The 20,379-nt window shown below is 34.8% G+C and overlaps 1 protein-coding gene and 2 pseudogenes across 2 annotated transcripts; 2 read left to right on the forward strand and 1 right to left on the reverse strand.

Moving 5' to 3' along the window:
• The first annotated feature begins 1,485 nt into the window (after positions 1–1,485).
• LOC120181886 (mechanosensitive ion channel protein 10-like) lies at positions 1,486–4,574 on the forward strand. Of its 2 annotated transcripts, none has more exons than XM_039186919.1 (6): positions 1,486–1,578; positions 1,816–3,148; positions 3,232–3,352; positions 3,445–3,738; positions 3,833–4,035; positions 4,135–4,574. In XM_039186919.1, exons 2-6 carry the CDS (start codon positions 1,839–1,841, stop codon positions 4,406–4,408), a joined length of 2,202 nt encoding a protein of 733 aa, XP_039042850.1. In that variant the 5' UTR covers positions 1,486–1,578; positions 1,816–1,838; the 3' UTR covers positions 4,409–4,574. The 2 variants fall into 2 exon arrangements, with proteins under 2 accessions (XP_039042850.1, XP_039042849.1); XM_039186918.1 differs by having other exon boundaries at positions 1,567–1,722.
• LOC120181884 lies at positions 4,558–19,936 on the reverse strand (annotated as a pseudogene).
• Positions 14,744–17,530, forward strand: LOC120181876 (annotated as a pseudogene).
• Positions 19,937–20,379: the final 443 nt, after the last annotated feature.

Genomic DNA, 20,379 nt, shown 5'->3' on the forward strand with positions numbered 1-20,379 from the left:
CAACTAGAATCAAGAGAGAATCAAAGAGAAAGCATCAAACCTCAAGTTTGAGCATTTCAAGCCCATTTTCATTCAATATTCATTTTGATTTCAAGAACACTTTTTGTGCTCAGTTGTATTCATCTTTGAGTGTTCTTTTCTTTGTTCTAGAATTGTGCAAACATCTTACCTTGTGAGGTTTTCTTGTAAGTTTGCAAATTTGTAATCTTCTCTTTGAGAAAAGAGTGTTCTCAAGAGTTGGGGTATACTCTTGAGGGAATTGTAAGGTTATCTCTTTGGCCTCAAAAGAAAGAACAAATTAGTGAATTTGTTGGAAAATCCTTAGTGTGGATAGCTAAGGTAGTGGACGTAGACTTTGTTTGAGAAAGTCGAACCACTGTAAATCGCTGTGCAATTATTTTCAATTTTCTGCAAAAGCTTCCACAAAATTTTTATTGCCAATTCACCCCCCTCTTGGCCAATTTCGTCATTCGATTAACTCAACACCTTTCTATTTGAATTCCCGTAGAAAGAACTCCACAAAAGCACAATCAGTTCGTATTTTTTGTATTTTTTTTGTTTTTCAATCTTCTCTTTTTCTTCTTTCACTTTATTGTTTGTGTTCTTTTTTTTAGCAACTTATTTAGGGTTTAAAAATAAAGAAAAGCCTTTCTTAAAAGTGGTTTATAGTCCTTTATATAATAAAAAAACTTAAACAAGTGTTTTTACGTGGCATTATGAAGTGATCACTAAGTATATCCAACGTGGAATAACGAAAATAAAGAAAAATACACGTCATATGCGTTGTTTGGATTTTAATAGCAAGTAGTTTGATTGTATACAACTAAATAAGCAGGTGATCGAATTAATAAAATTGAAATAACGTAGGTAAAAATAAAATGGTAAATAATTAAGTGATTAATGGAATAGTTTACCCTATAATTAAAACATTATGGAATTATTATATGTATGTCATTCGGGGAAAAAAGAAAGTTATGATTCTAAGATGAATATAAACATGTGTATATATATATATATATAGCTAACATCTAATTACATAGTGTAAAACTAATAAATTTTATATCTTTTTAAGATCGTTAGATAAACGAAAATTAAATGTTGTGATTAACTGTAGAAAATGAGAAGATATTCATTGGGGAAAAATAAGAAGTTAATCTCACCCTATGAATTTTAAGATCGCAGAATGGGAGGAATCAAAGGCTGAGATTAACTCATTGCTATTTTCTCAATAAATATCCTCTTATTTTCTACTATTAATCTTTGATTTTGCAAGTCAAACTATCTTAAAAATATGTAAAATTAGAATTTTATACCGATTGAAATTGGATGTGCCATATATATAACGTCTCCTCTACCTACAAACAAGTGGGGTACAATTACAGGTTTTACCATGGTTAAAATTCTGAGTCTTGGTTCTTCACCTTCTTGACTCACACTCCACAATCTATTTTCTTGGCCTGTAAAGTGAGAGAGACGGGTCTAAGTGGTTGTCCATCATTGTCTCAACTAAACATAGCTCGTAATCCTTTTCCTTTTGTTTGTTTCTCCTGCTTTTCTTTATACCTTTGTACTAAAGAGGTAAGAGTTAATAAACTCTCATGATTATCTGCAGGTTTAGAATGGTGAAACTTGATGATTGTTCGTTTTCTGTAAAGGGTATCATTTAATGAGAGTTTCGAAGTTTCTTTAATATCCTCATAAAGAAAGCTTGCATTTTTCAACGTAAAGTTTCATTTTTTATTCCTAAATGCAAGTCTGATCATATGATCCTCATGGAAATTGATCATCAATGTTTTTGGTTTACTTCTTGTTCAGGGTTTCGGTTCAAAGGTCGAGGCATGGCGGAGAAGACGAGCAGTGAAGAAGGAGAAGTGGTGATTAATGTTCCTGGTGCAGGGCCAAAGGAACCAGAGACATTGGACCCCAAGCACAATGCCAGAGCATTTGGTCTAGCTGCAAACAAGCCACCGAAGGTCCCAATTGCAGGTAATGAGACCCCTTTTACTCGAATAAGATCATTTTCGAAACCGAAATCGAGATTCGGGGAACAATCTTATCTTGTTGAAACTGATAAAATGGAAGAGAATGGTTTAGCTAATCAAGAACAAGTTGGTGGTAACTCACCTTATAGACATTCCTTTAGTAAGGCCTCCCCTGATAACAAGTTGGGACGAATTACACTGGCCGATTCCGCCGTTTCGAAGACGTTATCGATGGGCTCTACAGGCCCCAATGGAGAAAACACAGAATACGAAGAGATAATTAAGAAAGTTAAGCTGCATAATGAGAAGCTTAAGGGAGTGAAACCTAAGGTTGTGATTGAGTGGTTCATATTTTTTTTACTCTTGGCATGCTTAATTGCTAGCTTAACCGTAGATAAACTGAAGAGCCACCATTTTTGGGGCTTGAAAACTTGGAAATGGTGTGTTCTTGTGATCGTTATATTCTGTGGTATGTTGGTTACTCGTTGGTTTATGCGTCTCGTCGTCTTCTTGATCGAGATCAACTTTCTGCTAAGGAAGAAAGTGCTGTATTTCATTCACGGTTTGAAGACCAGTGTGCAAGTGTTCATATGGTTGAGCTTAGTTCTTGTTACTTGGGTTCTTCTGTTTCTTGATGTTGAGAGGTCAAAGACCGCTACAAAGATTCTAGATTACGTAACGTATACTCTTGTAAGCGTTCTCATCGGAGCTTTCTTGTGGTTGTTGAAGACATTGTTGTTAAAGATACTGGCCTCCAACTTCCATATGAACAAATTCTTTGACAGAATACAAGAATCTGTCTTCCATCACTACATACTTCGGACCCTTTCGGGACGACCGCTAATGGAGACCGATGAAAAAACAACGGCTCATTTGACAGTTAGCAATGCCAAAAAGGGTAAAGGAGCTAAAACCAAAAAATTGATTGACATGGGAAAGGTCCATAAATTGAAGAAAGAAAAAGTTTCTTCTTGGCACATGAAGGTGTTGGTTGATGCTATCACCACTTCGGGGCTTTCCACAATCTCCTATTCCTTGGACGAAAATACTTATGAGGAAGGCAGTGAACAAACAGATAAAGAAATCACTAATGAGGAGGAGGCACAGTTTTCCGCTCATCAGATTTTCTACAACGTTGCTAGACACGATAGTAATCACAACCACAGGTTCAAAAACTAGCTGTTCTTGATGCTTCTTTTGATCTTGTTTTTCCTTTGGTTGCCACTAACTATATGTTCTTCATGATCAGTTACATCGCCGAACATGACCTTTTAAGGTTCATGATCAAAGAGGAGGTGGAGCTTGTGTTTCCGTTGTTTGAAGGATCAAACACCGGAAAAATTGACAGAAAAAGTTTCTCAAACTGGGTGGTAAGAGTTCTATATGAAACTCCAATGCATATGACTTCACAGTTGTAATTTCACAGTTGTTTAACATGCTTGTTTTGTGTTATTTCATACAGATAAAGGTTTACAAGGATCGGAAAACACTAGCACATGCTTTGAGTGACACCAAAACAGCTGTAAAACAATTGAATAAATTGGTGACAGCGATCCTGGTTGTTCTTACCGTTGTTATATGGCTTCTGTTGACGGAAATCGCAACCATGAAAGTGCTTTTTCTGCTTTCATCTCAGCTGGTAGTTGCAGCTTTTATGTTTGGAAATACCTGCAAGACTATATTTGAAGCCATAATTTTCGTATTCGTGATGCATCCATTCGATGTTGGCGATCGTTGTGTGGTTGATGGTGTTCAGGTAAACTATTGAAAGAGCATATGCTCCTGTATGCATTTCTGCAAAAAAAAAATTATATTACTAACCATGCTCTTGATCACTTGGTAACTCATAGTTGTTGGTAGAGGAGATGAACATCTTAACGACCGTCTTCTTGAAGCTCAATAACGAAAAGGTGTACTACCCGAACTCTGTTTTGGCCACAAAGCCCATCAGCAACTATTACAGAAGCCCTGATATGGGTGATGTCATAGAGTTCGCTATTGATTTTATGACACCGGCGAAGACCATCGGCAGGCTGAAAGAAGAAATAAGGAAGTAAGTTGAATATAGCTTCATCTCTTCTTTAGTACACACAAGAATATGTTCATGGAACATAACGGTTTATGCATTCGTTCCGACATGTCAAATCTGCAGGCATTTGGAGGCCAATAGTACCGTATGGTATCCTAACCACCTTGTGGTGGTGAAGGAGATCGAGAACGTTAATAAGTTAAAGATGGCTCTATACTGCAATCATACTATGAACTTCCAGGACTTTAGAGAGAAGAACATGCGTAGAACCGATTTGATCATCGAACTGAAGAGAATTTTCGAGGAACTGGGCATAAGATACAATCTCCTCCCCCAACATGTGAATCTCAACCAAGTCTATCAAGACAGGCCGGACGCGACATACACGACCGCCTGATCCTTATTGTGTGTTGCAGATAGTTTTCAGAGCTTGACCTAGAGTGGCAATGAAAACCTATATACATAGTTGAGTCATATTTGCTATGTAAGCTTGTATTATATGTATGGACTTTTGGACTGGTAGAATCTGTTAGATTTTACAAATAAAAAGAAGCTTTCATGCATTTAGTTTCATTGCAACTAGATCTGTGAAAACAACACAAATCCAAACACATAAATTGTCTTAAAATCAAAAACCAACATTTTCCCCAACAATTGATGACTGATTTCTTTGAAGCAAAGTTCTTTTCGATGCTATCTTTTATTTACAACTTCCCTCTCCATATTAAGGCCCTGCAAATCTCAAAAGTGGTTTCCCAATCCATGTCGAGGTATAAATCTTGCGTTTTCCTCGGTGTAAACATGGGTTTCATTCAACAGCCTGTGAAACAACAAATGTAGCAATCTCGGTTAGCAAACAAAGATCTCGAGTTCGAGTTTTGTGGACAGAGAAAACAGTGCTAAGGGGGCTTACAAAAATGCCATTTGAATTTTCTCGGTTAAGTGGCACATGTAACAATTTGATAATTTTAAAATTTTATATAAAAATTAAAAAAAGAAAATTATATATTTTTAAAAAAAAAATACAAATTTTGAAATAACCCCAAAACTTTGAAAGATTTCATTTCAACCCCTAAACCTACGTCAACCGTCTATCGATGAAGCTCCACCTGACTTCACCTCCCCCACGACCAAAACCCCTATGAAATCGTGACTGATCAACGGTCGATCGACGTTTTATACTCTGTGAACCCTAGGATGAAAATCGCAATCCCAATCGATTTTGACGACCAACCGACAACAACTACGTAGACTTATACCTAGGATGATGACAAGGACTACGTTGACGGCGGTGGTCGTGGCCAGAAAAGGCGGCGACGGCTGGTTAATTTTAGGATTTGGGGATTTTCGGGATTTTGAGGTTTTTTGTAATTTAAAAGAGATGCTTTTTTTTAATAAATATAATAATATTTTTAATATTTTTTAAAAAAATCAAAATTACGATATTGTGGCACGTGCTACTTAACAGAGAAAACTAACGGTCCGTCATGACTTGACCCATTTTGAGTAACAAAATGAATCGTTAGGCACAAAACTGGAATGAAATAAACGTCAGACACTAATGTGTAAAAACGGACATAAGTTAGGAACATTTTGTGTATTTAAGCCAATTTAAAATAATCAATTGGTCGAATAGGACGAAGCAATAAGCAACTAATTTAGAATATTATCATAGATATAATCCAAGCTTACATATACAATATGACTCAACTATATATTTGTAGGCTGGAACTTTTCTTCTGCAGTAACCTTAAGCTGTCCCTTTTTCCCATATGTATGGGGGTAAGGGGAGGTAAGATAGTAGGCTACCCCAACACCAGGTTGAGAGCAGCTTCCGTAACCATTTTCCATAATCCATATTAGATCAGGTGCCGATATGCTGTTGCGTCTGGCCTGTCTCGAGTGTCTTGGTTTGGATTCCCCTGTTTGGGAAAGAGATCGTACCTTATGCCCAACTCTTCCATAATTCTCTTCAATTCAATGATTAAATCAGTTCGACGCCTGTTACTCTCCCTGAAGTCCTGGAAGTTCATTGTATGATTACAATGGAGAGACATCTTTAACTTCTTGTCATTCTCGATCTCCGTCACAGCCACGAGGTGACTAGGATGCCATATGACAGAAGTTTCCAAGTGCCTGGTTGAACATGGCAGCACAAATGCATAGACCAATAAGTTCCATTAACCATGATCCTATATGATCTAAAGCAAGGATTGATCTACATTCAACTTATTTTATCTTTCAGCCTGCCTATTGTTACTGCTGGTGTCCTGAAATCAATGCAGAATTCTATGGCCTCACCCATATCAGGGCTTATGTAATAGTTGCTGATAGGCTTCGAGAAGAAACTGAGTTCGGGTAGTACATCTTTTCGTTATTGAGCTTCAAGAAGGTTGTCCTAAAATATTTGTCTCCTCGACCACCAATTGTTAGTTACCAAGTGATGAAGCCTAGTCAGTAATCCCTTTAAATTTTCCCAGAAATGCATATGGGAAGCATGCCCTTTCAGTAGTTTACCTGAACACCATCAACCACACAACGATCACCTACGTCAAACGGATGCATCACGAATATGAATATGACAACTTGAAATATCGTCTTGGAGGTTTCTGCAAACAAAAAGGCTGAAATTACGAGAAGCACTCTTGTGGTTGCAGTTCCCACCAAAGAAGCCATATAATAAAAGTGACAACAGTAACAGTCAAGATCGCTTTCACAAGTTTGTTCAATTGATCTACAACTATATTGGTATCACTCAAAGTGTTTGTTAGTCCTTTCCTCTCCCTGTAAACCTACACAACAGGAAACAAGCCTTTTTTTTAGCTTAAACCATATAAATAACTAGAGTTTCATATAGTGCTCTTACCACCCAGTTTGTCAAACTATTTCTGTCAATTTTTCCAGCATGTGATCCTTCAAACAATGGAAACACAAGCTCCACCTCTTCTTTAATCATGAACCTTAAAAGGTCATCCTCATCAAAGTATCTGATCATAAAGAGACTACAGTTAAAGGCAAAATTTAAACAAAAAATGAAAGAAATGGCACCAAGCATCATGAAAAGCTGATTTTCTAACCTACTATACGGTCGAGAAATGTTTCTGAAAATTTGATAAGCTGCATAAATTGCCTCCTCCTCGTTAGTGATCTCTCCATCTGCTAGTTCACCGTCTTCATCGTAAGTATTTTCGTCAAAGGAGTAGGAGATTGTGGAAAGCCCATCAACCAACAACTTCATGCGCCAAGACGAAACTTTTTCTCGTTTCAATCTATGGACTTTTCTCATGTCAATAAACTTTTTGGTTCATATCCTCTACCCTTTTTTGCATTGCGAACAGCCAAATGAACCATTGCTTTTTCAGCCAACTCCATCAATGGAGGTCCCGAAAGGGTCTGGATTATGTACTGATGGAAGAGTGATTCTTGTATTCTGTCAAAGAATTTGTTATTATGGAAATTGGAAGCCAAGATAATAAACAACAAAGTCTTCAACAACCACAAGAATGCTCTAATGACAACACTTACAAGAACCCATGTTATTATCGACGATTTTTGTGGTGGTCTTCGATCTCTTGACATCAAGAAACAAAAGAACCCAAGTAACAAGAATTGAACTAAGCCATATGAACACTTAAACACTCTTCTTCAAACCATAAGCAAAATACAGCACTTTCTTCCCAGTAGGAAGTTGATCCCAATCAAGAAAACAACAAGACGCACAACCAACGAGTAATCAACATACCAGAGAATATAACCATCACAAGTACACACAATTTCCAAGTTTTCAACACCCAAAAATGGGTGTTCTGAAGACTGGAGAATCCTCTAGAGTCGAGAAGAAGAAGAACTGAAACTGAAAAATTTCACCATGGCAATGTTAGTAGTTATAGGCGAACGGAGGTGGACAGGAGGTCGGTCGCATCTAAAATTTAAAAATTTTTAATATAATATAAATATTTTTTATTAATAATTATAGTCTTTAAAATTTACATATTTTATCAACTTGATCTTAATTTAAAATAATTAAATAAATCTTCATTAGTTAAAAATCCTATTAAATTGGTCTAAGTAAAAATCCAAAATCTTTCTCCCAAACTCTTATTGAACCGAACACCCATTTCTCAATATAACGAGGTCCAGTGGGTTTGAGCCTAATCCGATTACTTTCTCGAGCTTGCTCTCTGGAGTATAAGAGTTTGGTTACGTGCAAGCTTTGCATGTTTGTGTGGTTTTACGTGGCTTTGAATCGGACATAACTTGAGAAAATTCGTTGTTAAATGCAAATATCATGGGAGCATTGGAGAAGCAAGAGTGTTGTTTGAATTTTTGAATCAAAGAGATAAACTTTCATGAAACTCTTTGATTTCTGGTTATGCTCGGTTAGGTAATGTTGAGAAAATTAATGTAACCCTTTTCTTGGATGGAAAAAGAAAAAAGAAATCGATTTCTTGAAGTACAATTATTTTCGGATGTACCCAAAAGGACTCTCGTTCTTCTTCAGTAAAATGAGGTCAACCCTTCAAAAACCTGATTCATTAACTGTTGTCAATTATTGCAACGGAACTTGAATAGCTTTAAGCATGTAGTATTTTGAGTTTCTGCACTGTGGAATGAAACCAGATAAGATTATTTTCCTTTCAACTCTCTTTGCCTGCAGCCACAATGGGGATTCAAGAATAATAAGTATTTGAACAAAAACATTAAGTATAAAAAAATTAAATCTATTGAAAATATAGGTCGAGTTTAGGCTCCACCATTTAAGTCTTGAACCCGACCTGTTTTCTAAGATTTTAATATATTTTATCATTTTATTTTACATAATATTATATCACATAAAATTTAAATAGCTTAACATAATATCACCCCTATACTCTTGAGTCAATTCTCATTTTGTATTGTTCATCACTCTGTTATTCCAACTTCAATGGGAGGCCTCTATTTATGGTGCGCCTTATGTGCTTCCTCTGAAAAGTTTCAACGCTGTAATTTACTTGATCAAAACCGTAGGGCTTATATAGCATTGTTCTTAACTCCACATGTCCATGGATCTAATTCAAGCATACATATTCAATATGACTTACCTACATATATGTAGGCTGTAACTTGTCTTCGGCAGTAACCATTTTCCACTAATCCATGTTGGATTACAACTATCTGCGAGTACAAAGGGCAAGCTTATCTTTGACATAGAAAACTGTAAGCAACAAGCAATAATCAAAGATCAGGTGGCGCATATGCTGTTGCGTCTGGCTTGTCTCGAGTGTCTTGGTGGAAGGAGATCATACCTTATGCCCAACTCTTCCATAATTCTCTTCAATTTCATGATTAGATCGGTTCTACACCTATTCCTCTCCCTGAAATCCTGGAAGTTCATTGTATAATTGAAAAACGCCTTCATGATTGAAAACTCTATTGTTGCCAACTGCATCCATAGACCATAGATTTATTAAGTAAAATTATAAAATAAAGTTGTGATGTTTAAGAATGAAACAAATTAGATTGAAATGGTTATTTTTATATTGAGTTTTTGTATTATCTAATTCTGATGAGTTAATTGATAAATTAAATGTAAATAATTATATCAAAATAAATTAAATAACGTTTTAATAATATTAATGACGAGTGATTAAAACTTAAAATTAAAAAAAAAAGAATTACCAAACAGAATCAAACTCAAAGTTAAGCGACTATCCTTGTACTTGAAAAACGCCTTCGTGATTAAAAACTCTATTGTTGCCAACTGCATCCATAGACCATAGATGGAACAATCAGTGCATGGCCCTACTCCCAAAAATTTGTCCGTAAAACACCTTTAAAAAATTATTATTGGGAATGAATTATTACTCCCAATTGGAAATCTTTTCCATTCAATCATGGATAATAAATTCTTAAAAAAAATCCCCCCGGCCCCGCGCGTAATCATCATTTCCTCCATCCGAAACACCCCTTAACGAAAAAAGAGGGAACTTTGCGCTTACAAAATGCAACCTTTCTTTTACGAGATATTAATGGCAAAAATTGCAGGCTTTGACGCTGAAACTATTTCCCTCTTGCATGAGGATGCTAGCACAGTTAGTTAGTATAGTCGGCTCCTATTCATTGCTCACAAAAAAGTACATCGGCAAGGCAAGTGTGGACTAAATAGTTTCAATTCCATGCGTCAAACTTGTTTCTCCGATAATAGATTTATTAAGTAAAATAAAAAATTATAATTAGGATGTTTAAGAATAAAATAAATTAGATTGAGACGGTTATTTTTATATTGAGTTTTTGTATTATTTGATTTTAATTAGTTGATTGATAAATCGAATATAAATAATTATATCAAAATAAATTAAATAACGTTTTAATAATGTTAATGATGAATGATTAAAATTTTGAACAACAGAATTACCAAAATAGAATCAAACTCAAAGTTAACCGACTATCCTTGTACTTAAAAAACACCTTCATGATTGAAAACTCTATTGTTGCCGACTGCATCCATAGACCATAGATGGAACAATCCAGTGCATGGCCCTACTCCCAATGAATTAACAATCCAGTGCATGGCCCTACTCCCAATGAATTAAATATTTAATAGATTTCTGTCAATTTTAAAATTAGGTAATTTAGTCTCTCCTATCTTCTAATCCCAATTCCACCTCTCCTATCTTCTAATCCCAATTCCACCTCTCCTATCTTCTTAAATTTATTATTGTTTGGTTTGCACTTAATGTTTATAACTTTTTTTTAATTTACATATTAAGTAATTGTATGAAAAATAATAACAATTTATTTAATTTTTATTAATAGGTATTAACTCAAGAAAATTTACTACTGTAATATACCATGGTGATTTCTTTATTGAGAGACGAAAGATGAAATATTTTGTCAATTGTTGGATTATTTTGGTAATTATGATATTGATGAAATGAGCATGTTTGTTGTTATTGATATGGTTGATAAATTGAGAATTATGTATGTTTTTAAAATATTTTGGGAAGTGTCAAATAATCCACTAGAGGTGAAACAACTCGACAATGATGATGATATACTTAAAATGCTTAGGATTTTATCTACTAATCATTATGTTCACATCTATTTGGAAGAAGTTAATGTTGGTGAAAATGTTGTTGAACTATATAAGGTTAGGGTTGAGTCTAAGTTTGAGTCAAGCTCAGAAGGGTCTATGGGTTAAAGTTCAGTAGTAATGACTCTGATTTTATTGATAGTGAAAATGATTTTGAACATTTTAAAGATGAAGTCTTTAATGTGAATGTTGGATTGGGTAGTAATGAAATAAGGGTTGAAAGTGACACTAAAAGTTTTCATTATGACTCATTATATAGTGTAGATGAGTCAGATTCTGATAATCCACAGAGGAATAATATATATCCTAAATTTAATAGTTCCACATACATGTCAAGCCCTATATTAAAGGTAGGATTGATTTTTACCGACAAGAAAATTTTGAGAGATGTAATTAGAACCTATGATATTTAGAATATGTATTGTGTCAAGTTTAAAAGAAATGACAATAAAAGAATACAAATAAAATGTAAGGTAGGTTGTCCTTGAATTTTATGGGTTGCTCTAATGAACCCATAAGATATTGTTAATGGTACTTGACAAATTAAATCAGTGAAAATAAACATTATGTCCTAATTTTTTTTTAAATTCGAACGTAACTGTTAATTGGTTAGTAACTCAATACTTACATGCATTTCATGTTGACCCCAATTACTATGTGAACACTCTTAAGCAATCTATGTGTGATTAGTATAGCATCATGGTATCTTTATCTAAGTGTTATAAAACAAAGTCTTTGACACTTAAATAGTTACATGGCGAACTACGAAGAACAATACACCAATTTATATGATTTCCTTGGGGAGATTAGGTTTATAAATTCAGGGACAATCACAATTTTTTACTTGAATGATAATTTTTTTTTTGTTGTCCTCCCGGTTAGTTTGCATACAATGAATGATGGCTTCAAAGCAAGGTGTATGCCCATTATATGTCTAAATGACTGTCACTTAAAAGAATACTATGGATATCATATGTTATATTTTGTTGGGATGGATGCAGATACTCTATTTATTCATTATTCTTTATTGTTATGGAGGGTGAAAATCAATCATCTCGATGTTTGTTTCTAGAAATACTAAGGAATGATTTGAAGTTGAACAATTCTCATAGATTAACATTCATGATCGATGGAAAAAAGGTGTTACTATTGTTTTTAAATCTAAATTAGTTAATTTAATTTAACTTTTCTTTCTAATTTTCTTTTTCGGTGTGCACAGGGTTTTATAGAAATTGTGACAAAATTGTATCCCATGCATAACATAGACCATGTTTTAGGCACTAATGTTCAAACTTTAAGTCCAATGGTCATCATAATGAGAAAATATTGAAAGATAAATTGTGAATAACTATTAGACTAACATATGTCAGTGAGTTCCAATTTACCATAGAAAGAATGAAGGTATATAAATTATAGTGTACATATAATATTTCACACATATTCATTATGATGAACATTATAATCTTTTTAATTTTTTTCATGCAAGTTTCATCAAAGACAACATACAAGTGGCTGTCAAAGAAAAATCTTAAAATAAGTCACACTTCTCTTTCACAGTCAAGTTAGACATGATACTTAACATTATAAATATTTTACTTATTGTATTGTTATATTGTTTATTTATTTGTTTATACATTCATAATTATTAATTATTGTTTTCGCATGTATTCCTTCTGTCATTGTCATTTCTGTTATCCTAACAAATCACAAAGATTAGAAACATATGTTGATAACTGCTACATATTGTAAACCTCAAAGGTCATCTACTCTCATTTTATAAGTCTGGTTATATGTCAGAATCAATGGACTCGTATTAAAATAGTGGAGTCTATCCTACCACCTGTATTGAGAAGGCTTCCAAAAAATCACGTACAAAAAACTAAGACTGGTGAAACACCACCCCTAGCTGGAAGGTTACAAAGAGAGATGTTAAACTATTTCGTAGTAAATGTGAAGGGTTTGGACATAACGTGAGAACATGCAAAGATCAAGTTCGTGGCAATATCAGACCTCTCCAATAGACATTCACTAGAATATCAAAACTATTAGTATGTTATTTTTTAGACATATTTTGTTCTACTTGGTGTTGAGACATACTTTGTTCTACTTGATTTTGAGACTTCTTTTTATTTTCATTGTTGTTTTTATAGTAGTTAGTTTAATTATTGGTTTAGATATTTTGCTGTACTTGATTTTTAGACATATTAACTTATTATTATTGTTTTTATTGTTGTTTTATAATAGTTGATTGATTATTGGTCTGGATATTTTGTTATACACGATTTTTAGACATATTGGCTTATTATTATTATTTTCATTGTTACTTTTATAGCAGTTGGTTTGATTATCGATCTAAAAATTTAGTTGCACTTGATTTTTAGACATATTAGCTTACCATTATTGTTTTCATTATTTTTTGAAATTTAGAAAAAATATAATAAGTCAGAATTGTTGTCAATAAGTTCTAACACAACAGTCTTCACAGGTTCATACTGTTAGATAGATGTCTAACTCAACTGTACCTTTTAGTCAGAGTAGTTATTTTAATAATCCCTAACTTTTTTCATTATTTTAATAGATGTCTAACTTACTGATAAATCATGCAAAAAAAAAACACTTGCAAACCCTAACTTTTTTTCCATAATTTTAATAATCCCTAAATCTTCTATTCGTATTCTTTTCAGTTCAATCGGTAGTTATCGTTAAACGAACTCCACAAAACCACAATCTTCACATTTTTGTATTCATTTTTTGATTTTAGTCTTCTCTTTTTCTTCTTTCACTTTATTGTTTGTGTTCTTCTTTTTTCAGCAACTTATTTAGGGTTTAAAATAAAAAATCTTTTCTTAAAAGTGGTTTATAGTCTTTTTATATAAAAAAAACACACGTCAGATGCATTGTTTGATTTTTAACAACAAGTGGTCTAATTGATAAAATGAAATAGCGTTGGTAAAAATAAAAGGGTTAAATAATTAAGTGATTAATGGTATAGTTTACCCTATAATTAAAACATTATGGAATTATTATGCATGTCATTTGAAAAAAAAACGAAAGTTAAGATTCTAAGATGAATCTAACACATATATATATAGCTAAGATCTAATTACATAACGTAAAACTAATAAATTTTATATCTTTTTAGGATCGTTAGACGATGAGAAATTAAAAATTGTGATTAAGGGTAGAAAATGAGAAATTATTCACTGGAAAAAAAAATAAGAAGTTAATCTCAACTTTTGAATTTTAGGACCGTAAAATGAGGGAATCAAAAACTGAGATTAACTTATTATTATTTTCATTTTCTATTATTAATATTAGTCTTTAATTTCGATCATTCACAGGTACTAAAAACATATAAAACTAAGAATTTTACTTTGGTTATGTGTGTGTATATATATATAACGTCTCTCTACCTACAAGTGGGGGAACAATTACAGGTTTTACTACGTTGAAAATTCTGAGTCTTGGTTTTCACCTTTTTGACTCATACTCCACAATCTATTTTCTTGGGCTGTAACGTGAGAGAGACAGGTCTAAGTGCTTGTCCATCATTGTCTCAACTAAACATACCTCGTAATCCTTTTCGTTTTGCTTGTTTCTCCTGCTTTTCTTTATACTTTTGTACTATATAGGTAAGGGTTAGTAAACTCCCATGATTATCTGCATATTTTGAATGGTGAAACTTGATAATTGTTCGTTTTCTGTAAAGGGTATCATTTAATGAGAGTTTCGAAGTTTCTTTAATATCCTCATAAAGAAAGCTTGCATTTTTCAACGTAAAATTTCATTTTTTAATTCGCAAATGTAAGTCTGATCATATGCTCCTCATGGAAATTGATCATCAATGTTTTTGGTTTACTTCTTGTTCAGGGTTTCGGTTCAAAGCTCAAGGCATGGCGGAGAAGACGAGCGGTGAAGAAGGAGAAGTGGTGATTAATGTTCCTGGTGCAGGGCCAAAGGAACCAGAGACGTTGGACCCCAAGCAAAATACCAGAACATTTGGTCCAGCTGCAAACAAGCCACTAAAGGTCCCAATTGCAGGTAATGAGACCCCTTTTACTCGAAGAAGATCACTTTCGAAACCGAAATCGAGATTCGGGGAACAATCTCATCTTGTTGAAACTGATAAAATGGAAGAGAATGGTTTAGCTAATCAAGAACAAGTTGGTGGTAACTCATCTTATAGACACTCCTTTAGTAAGGCCTCCCCTAATAACAAGTTGGGACGAATTACACTGGCCGATTCCGCCGTTTCGAAGACGTTATCGACGGCCTCTACAGGCCCCAATGGAGAAAACAAAGAATACGAAGAGATAATTAAGAAAGTTAAGCTGCATAATGAGAAGCTTAAGGGAGTGAAACCTAAGGTTGTGATTGAGTGGTTCATATTTTTGTTACTCTTGGCATGCTTAATTGCTAGCTTAACCGTAGATAAACTGAAGAGCCACCATTTTTTGGGCTTGAAAACTTGGAAATGGTGTGTTCTTGTGATGGTTATATTCTGTGGTATGTTGGTTACTCGTTGGTTTATGCGTCTCGTCATCTTCTTGGTCGAGATCAACTTTCTGCTAAGGAAGAAAGTGTTGTATTTCATTCACGGTTTGAATACCAGTGTGCAAGTGTTCATATGGTTGAACTTAGTTCTTGTTACTTGGGTTTTTCTGTTTCTTGATGTCGAGAGGTCGAAGACCGCAACAAAGATTCTCGATTACGTAACGTATACTCTTGTAAGCGTTCTTATCGGAGCTTTCTTGTGGTTGTTGAAGATATTGTTGTTAAAGATACTGGCCTCCAACTTAGATATGAACAAATTCTTTGACAGAATACAAGAATCTGTCTTCTATCACTACATACTTCGGACCCTTTCAGGGCGACCGCTAATGGAGACCGATGAAAAAAACGGCTCATTTGACTGTTAGCAATGCCAAAAAGGGTGAAAGAGCTAAACAAAAAATTGATTGACATGGGAAAGGTCCATAAATTGGAGAAAGAAAAAGTTTCTTCTTGGCACTTGAAGGTGTTGGTTGATGCTATCATCACTTCAGGGCTTTCCACAATCTCCTATTCCTTGGACGACAATACTTATGAGGAAGGCAGTGAACAATCAGATAAAGAAATCACTAATGAGGAGGAGGCACAGTTTTCTGCTCATCAGATTTTCTACAACGTTGCTCGACACGAGAGTAATCACAATCGCAGGTTCAAAATCTAGCTGTTCTGGTGCTTCTTTTGATCTTGTTTTCCCTTTGGTTGCCACTAACTATGTTCTTTATGATCAGTTACATCGTTGAAGATGACCTTTAAGGTTCATGATCAAAGAGGAGGTGGAGCTTGTTTTTCCGTTGTTCGAAGGATCAAACACCGGAAAATTTGACAGAAAAAGTTTCACAAAATGGGTGGTAAGAGCTCTATATGAGACTTCAATGCATATGACTTCACAGTTGTAATTTCACAGTTGTTAACATGCTTGTGTTGTGTTATTTCATACAGATAAGGTTTACAAGGATCGGAAACACTAGCACATGCTTTGAGTGACACCAAAACAGCTGTAAAACAATTGAATAAATTGGTGACAGCGATCCTGGTTGCCGTTACCGTTGTTATATGGCTTCTGTTGACGGAATCACAACCACGAAAGTGCTTTTGCTGCTTTCATCACAGCTTGTAGTTGCAGCTTTTATGTTGGAAATACCTGCAAGACTATATTTGAAGCCATCATTTTCGTATTCGTGATGCATCCATTCGATGTCGGCGATTGTTGTGTGGTTGATGGTGTTCAGGTAACTATTGAAAGAGCATATGCTCATGTATGTATTTCTAAAAAAAAAGAAAAAGATTACTAACTGTGCACTTGATCACTTGGTAACTCACAGTTGTTGGTAGAGGAGATGAACATCTTAACGACAGTCTTCTTGAAGCTCGATAACGAAAAGGTGTACTACCCGAACTCGGTTTTGGCCACAAAGCCCATCAGCAACTATTACAGAAGCCCTGATATGGGTGATGCCATAGAGTTCGCTATTGATTTTATGACACCGGCGAAGACGATTAGCAGCCTGAAAGAAGAAATAAGGAAGTAAGTTTAATATAGCTTCATCTCTTCTTTAGTACACACAAGAATATGTTCATGGAACATAATGGTTTATGCATTCGTTCCAACTTGTCGAATCTGCAGGCATTTGGAGGCCAATAGTACCGTATGGTATACTACCACCTTGTGGTGGTGAAGGATATCGAGAACGTTAATAAGTTAAAGATGGCTCTATACTGCAATCATACTATGAACTTCCAGGACGCTAGAGAGAAGAACAAGCGTAGAACCGATTTGATCATAGAACTGAGAGAATTTTCGAGGAACTGGGCATAAGAAACAATCACCTCCCCAAACATGTGAATCTCAACCAAGTCAATCAAGACAGGCCGGACGCAACATACATGACCGCCTGATCCTTATTGTGTGTTACTCACAGATAGTTTTCAGAACTTGACCTAGAGTGCAATGAAAACCTATGTACATAGTTGAGTCATATTTCATATGTAAGCTTGTATTATATGTATGGACTTTTGGACTTGTAGAATCTGTTAGATTTTACAGATAAAAAGAAGCTTTCATTCATTTAGTTTCATTGCAACTAGATCTGTGAAAACAACACAAATCCAAACACATAAATTGTCTTAAAATCAAAACCAACATTTCTCCCAACAATTGATGATTGATTTCTTTGAAGCAAAGTTCTTTTTGATGCTATCTTTTATTTACAACTTCTCTCTCCATATTAAGGCCCTGCAAATCTCAAAGTGGTTTCCCAATCCTGTCCAGGTATAATCTTGCATTTTCCTCAGTGTAAACATGGTTTCATTCAACAGCCTGTGAAAAACAATGTAGCAATCTCGGTTAGCAAAACAAAGATCTGAGCTCGAGTTTTGTGGACAGAGAAAACAGTGCTAAGGGGGCTTACGATAGATAAACCGTCTTGTTCATGGTTGCAGAGGAAAGGAATGAAGAGCCATTCAAGTAGAGTAATTCACCATCAACTCTTTCGGCAATCCGCTTGTCGATTTCTTCGGCACCAATGGAGAATGGTTGATCAGAGGCCTATATTAAAGCAAATAAATAGCAACAGCTATAAAAAAATGTAATTTTAGTCCATTTGACTATACAAATTTGAACATTGATTCACATACCATAACCCATCCCCATGTATCAGAAAAATGGCACATGAGCTGTGTATGCCAATACATCTGCAATAACACACGTCTCTTAGAATTCATCTTTTGTGAAGAAATTTGGAGTATGGTTTTTGGAACTTACACTTGAAAACCTGCCTGATTGTGTTATATATAGGAAAATACCTCCTTGTGAGTGAAAATTCCAGCTGGACCAGCCTATATTGATCACAAATTCATCTTTATATTTCATTATAATAGCATAAATATGACCCTACATGAGTCAAAACCAACCTGAGTGACAAAATGCCATTTTCATTGAGCTTAGGCTTCAGAATTTTCTCATAGAATGATTTAGTGTAAAGTTGATAGCAAGGCCCTCCCTCAACAGGATCTGCCAAATCTCCAACTATGATATCAAATTTCTCAGTCCTTTTCTCCAGCTCAGCCCTTCATGTTTCACACACAAGCACCAAGTAAATTAGCTTCAAATTTGTAACAAAATCATCATCGAATAAGCTCGATCAATGTACTTACTTGGCATCATTGATGACAAGGTTAAGCTTCTTGTTGCAGAATGCATCACGGTTCACGGTGAGGTACCGTCGGCAAAATTGACCACTTCCTGCAAGTTATTAGCTTAAGAATCATCAGATGGTGCTGAATCAAAGTTACTGGCCATATGTTGAAAATGAAACCAAGCAAGTCACCTCATCAATATCACACATTACAACTTCATCAATGGACTTATGCCTAAGTGCTTCCCTTGCAGCAGAACCTTCCCCTCCTCCCATTATAAACATAGTTTTAGGCCTGCAACAACATTGTTGTGAAAGGGTTCGATTCGAACCTTGAACTCAATTCTGACAGACTCAAATCTCTTTAAAAGGCATTCATGGTAGATAAAAATGGACTTACTTGGAGTGGAACAAAAGAGCTGGATGAATCAAGCATTCATGGTAGATAAACTCGTCAACTTCAGCACTTTGCATTTTCCCATCAATCATCAACACCTACATGCAAGCATATTATACATACATTAACACAAGCAATTATTCAAACGAATTGAAGAAAAAAAACACAAATGAATCATTCAAACAACACCATGGATGATACTTCTTATACGTACCTTGCCAAAACGTTTAGTGTCCAAAGTGCTATATCTTGATACTCACTAGCACCTCTATACAGCACTGTTGATACAGATATATAGAGTTAAAGACATGTACATATATACATATACATACTTACAAACATACATACATATAAGAAAGCATTAGCTCAAACCTTTTCAAGCAAAGGACCATTTGAGATCTTCATCATGGTCTCCTCTACCATGAATCAAACTGGTGATCAGTCTCATCACAGGTTGGTTCTTGTGTTCCATTGCAGAAACCATTTGGATAAAAGATCTCACAGCCTCACCCATTATAAAAACAAAAGACAATTTCCTGAAACAAAGCAAGATAGAACAGAGCAAGAGAGCAAAAGGTGGCAAAGTGTGTGCGGTGGTGGTAACTCCAAGGTTGTAGTGCTTTTTATAGCACATTTGTAAGGAAAAAAAGAAATATCTTTTAGATAATCATAATGGGTTTTGGCAAACACGGCAATGATGCTGTCACGGACAGTCCCACGGATTTTCTGTGCACACAAAAAAGGGTTCTTCACGCCAATTATCATTTTCATGGTACTACATAGTGTTCATGGAAATGGTAACCTCATCAATGGTGACCACCCACCATGGGCTGTTACCTAGTGATGTTCTAAGCTCACATGACAATAATCAAGGATGGATTGAGGGTATTAACGAAGTAGTCGTCTCTTAAAAAAATTAATTTTTTTTATATTTTTATTGATAATTTATTTTTTTTCTCTCTTAAATTTTTTTATGTTTCATCTAAAATTTTATAAATTTATCATTTTTAAAGTAAAATTATGCACCCATCCGATAGGTTTTGAACCTTTTTTTTTCCAATTCTTGGGGCTTCCAAAGCCATGTGTTGACATCAAATTAAATATGGGTGAAATTTCCCAGAGATTGACTGTCATTCTAGAATTATGGAGGAAGCATGCGCATATGTTATCTATAAGTTGGTGGCTAAAAGGAAGAAAACGGAGGAATATTTGTC

Source organism: Hibiscus syriacus, unplaced genomic scaffold (genome assembly GCF_006381635.1).
Source record: "Hibiscus syriacus cultivar Baekdansim isolate YM2019G1 unplaced genomic scaffold, ASM638163v2 tig00112556_pilon, whole genome shotgun sequence".
Lineage (NCBI taxonomy): Eukaryota > Viridiplantae > Streptophyta > Magnoliopsida > Malvales > Malvaceae > Hibiscus > Hibiscus syriacus.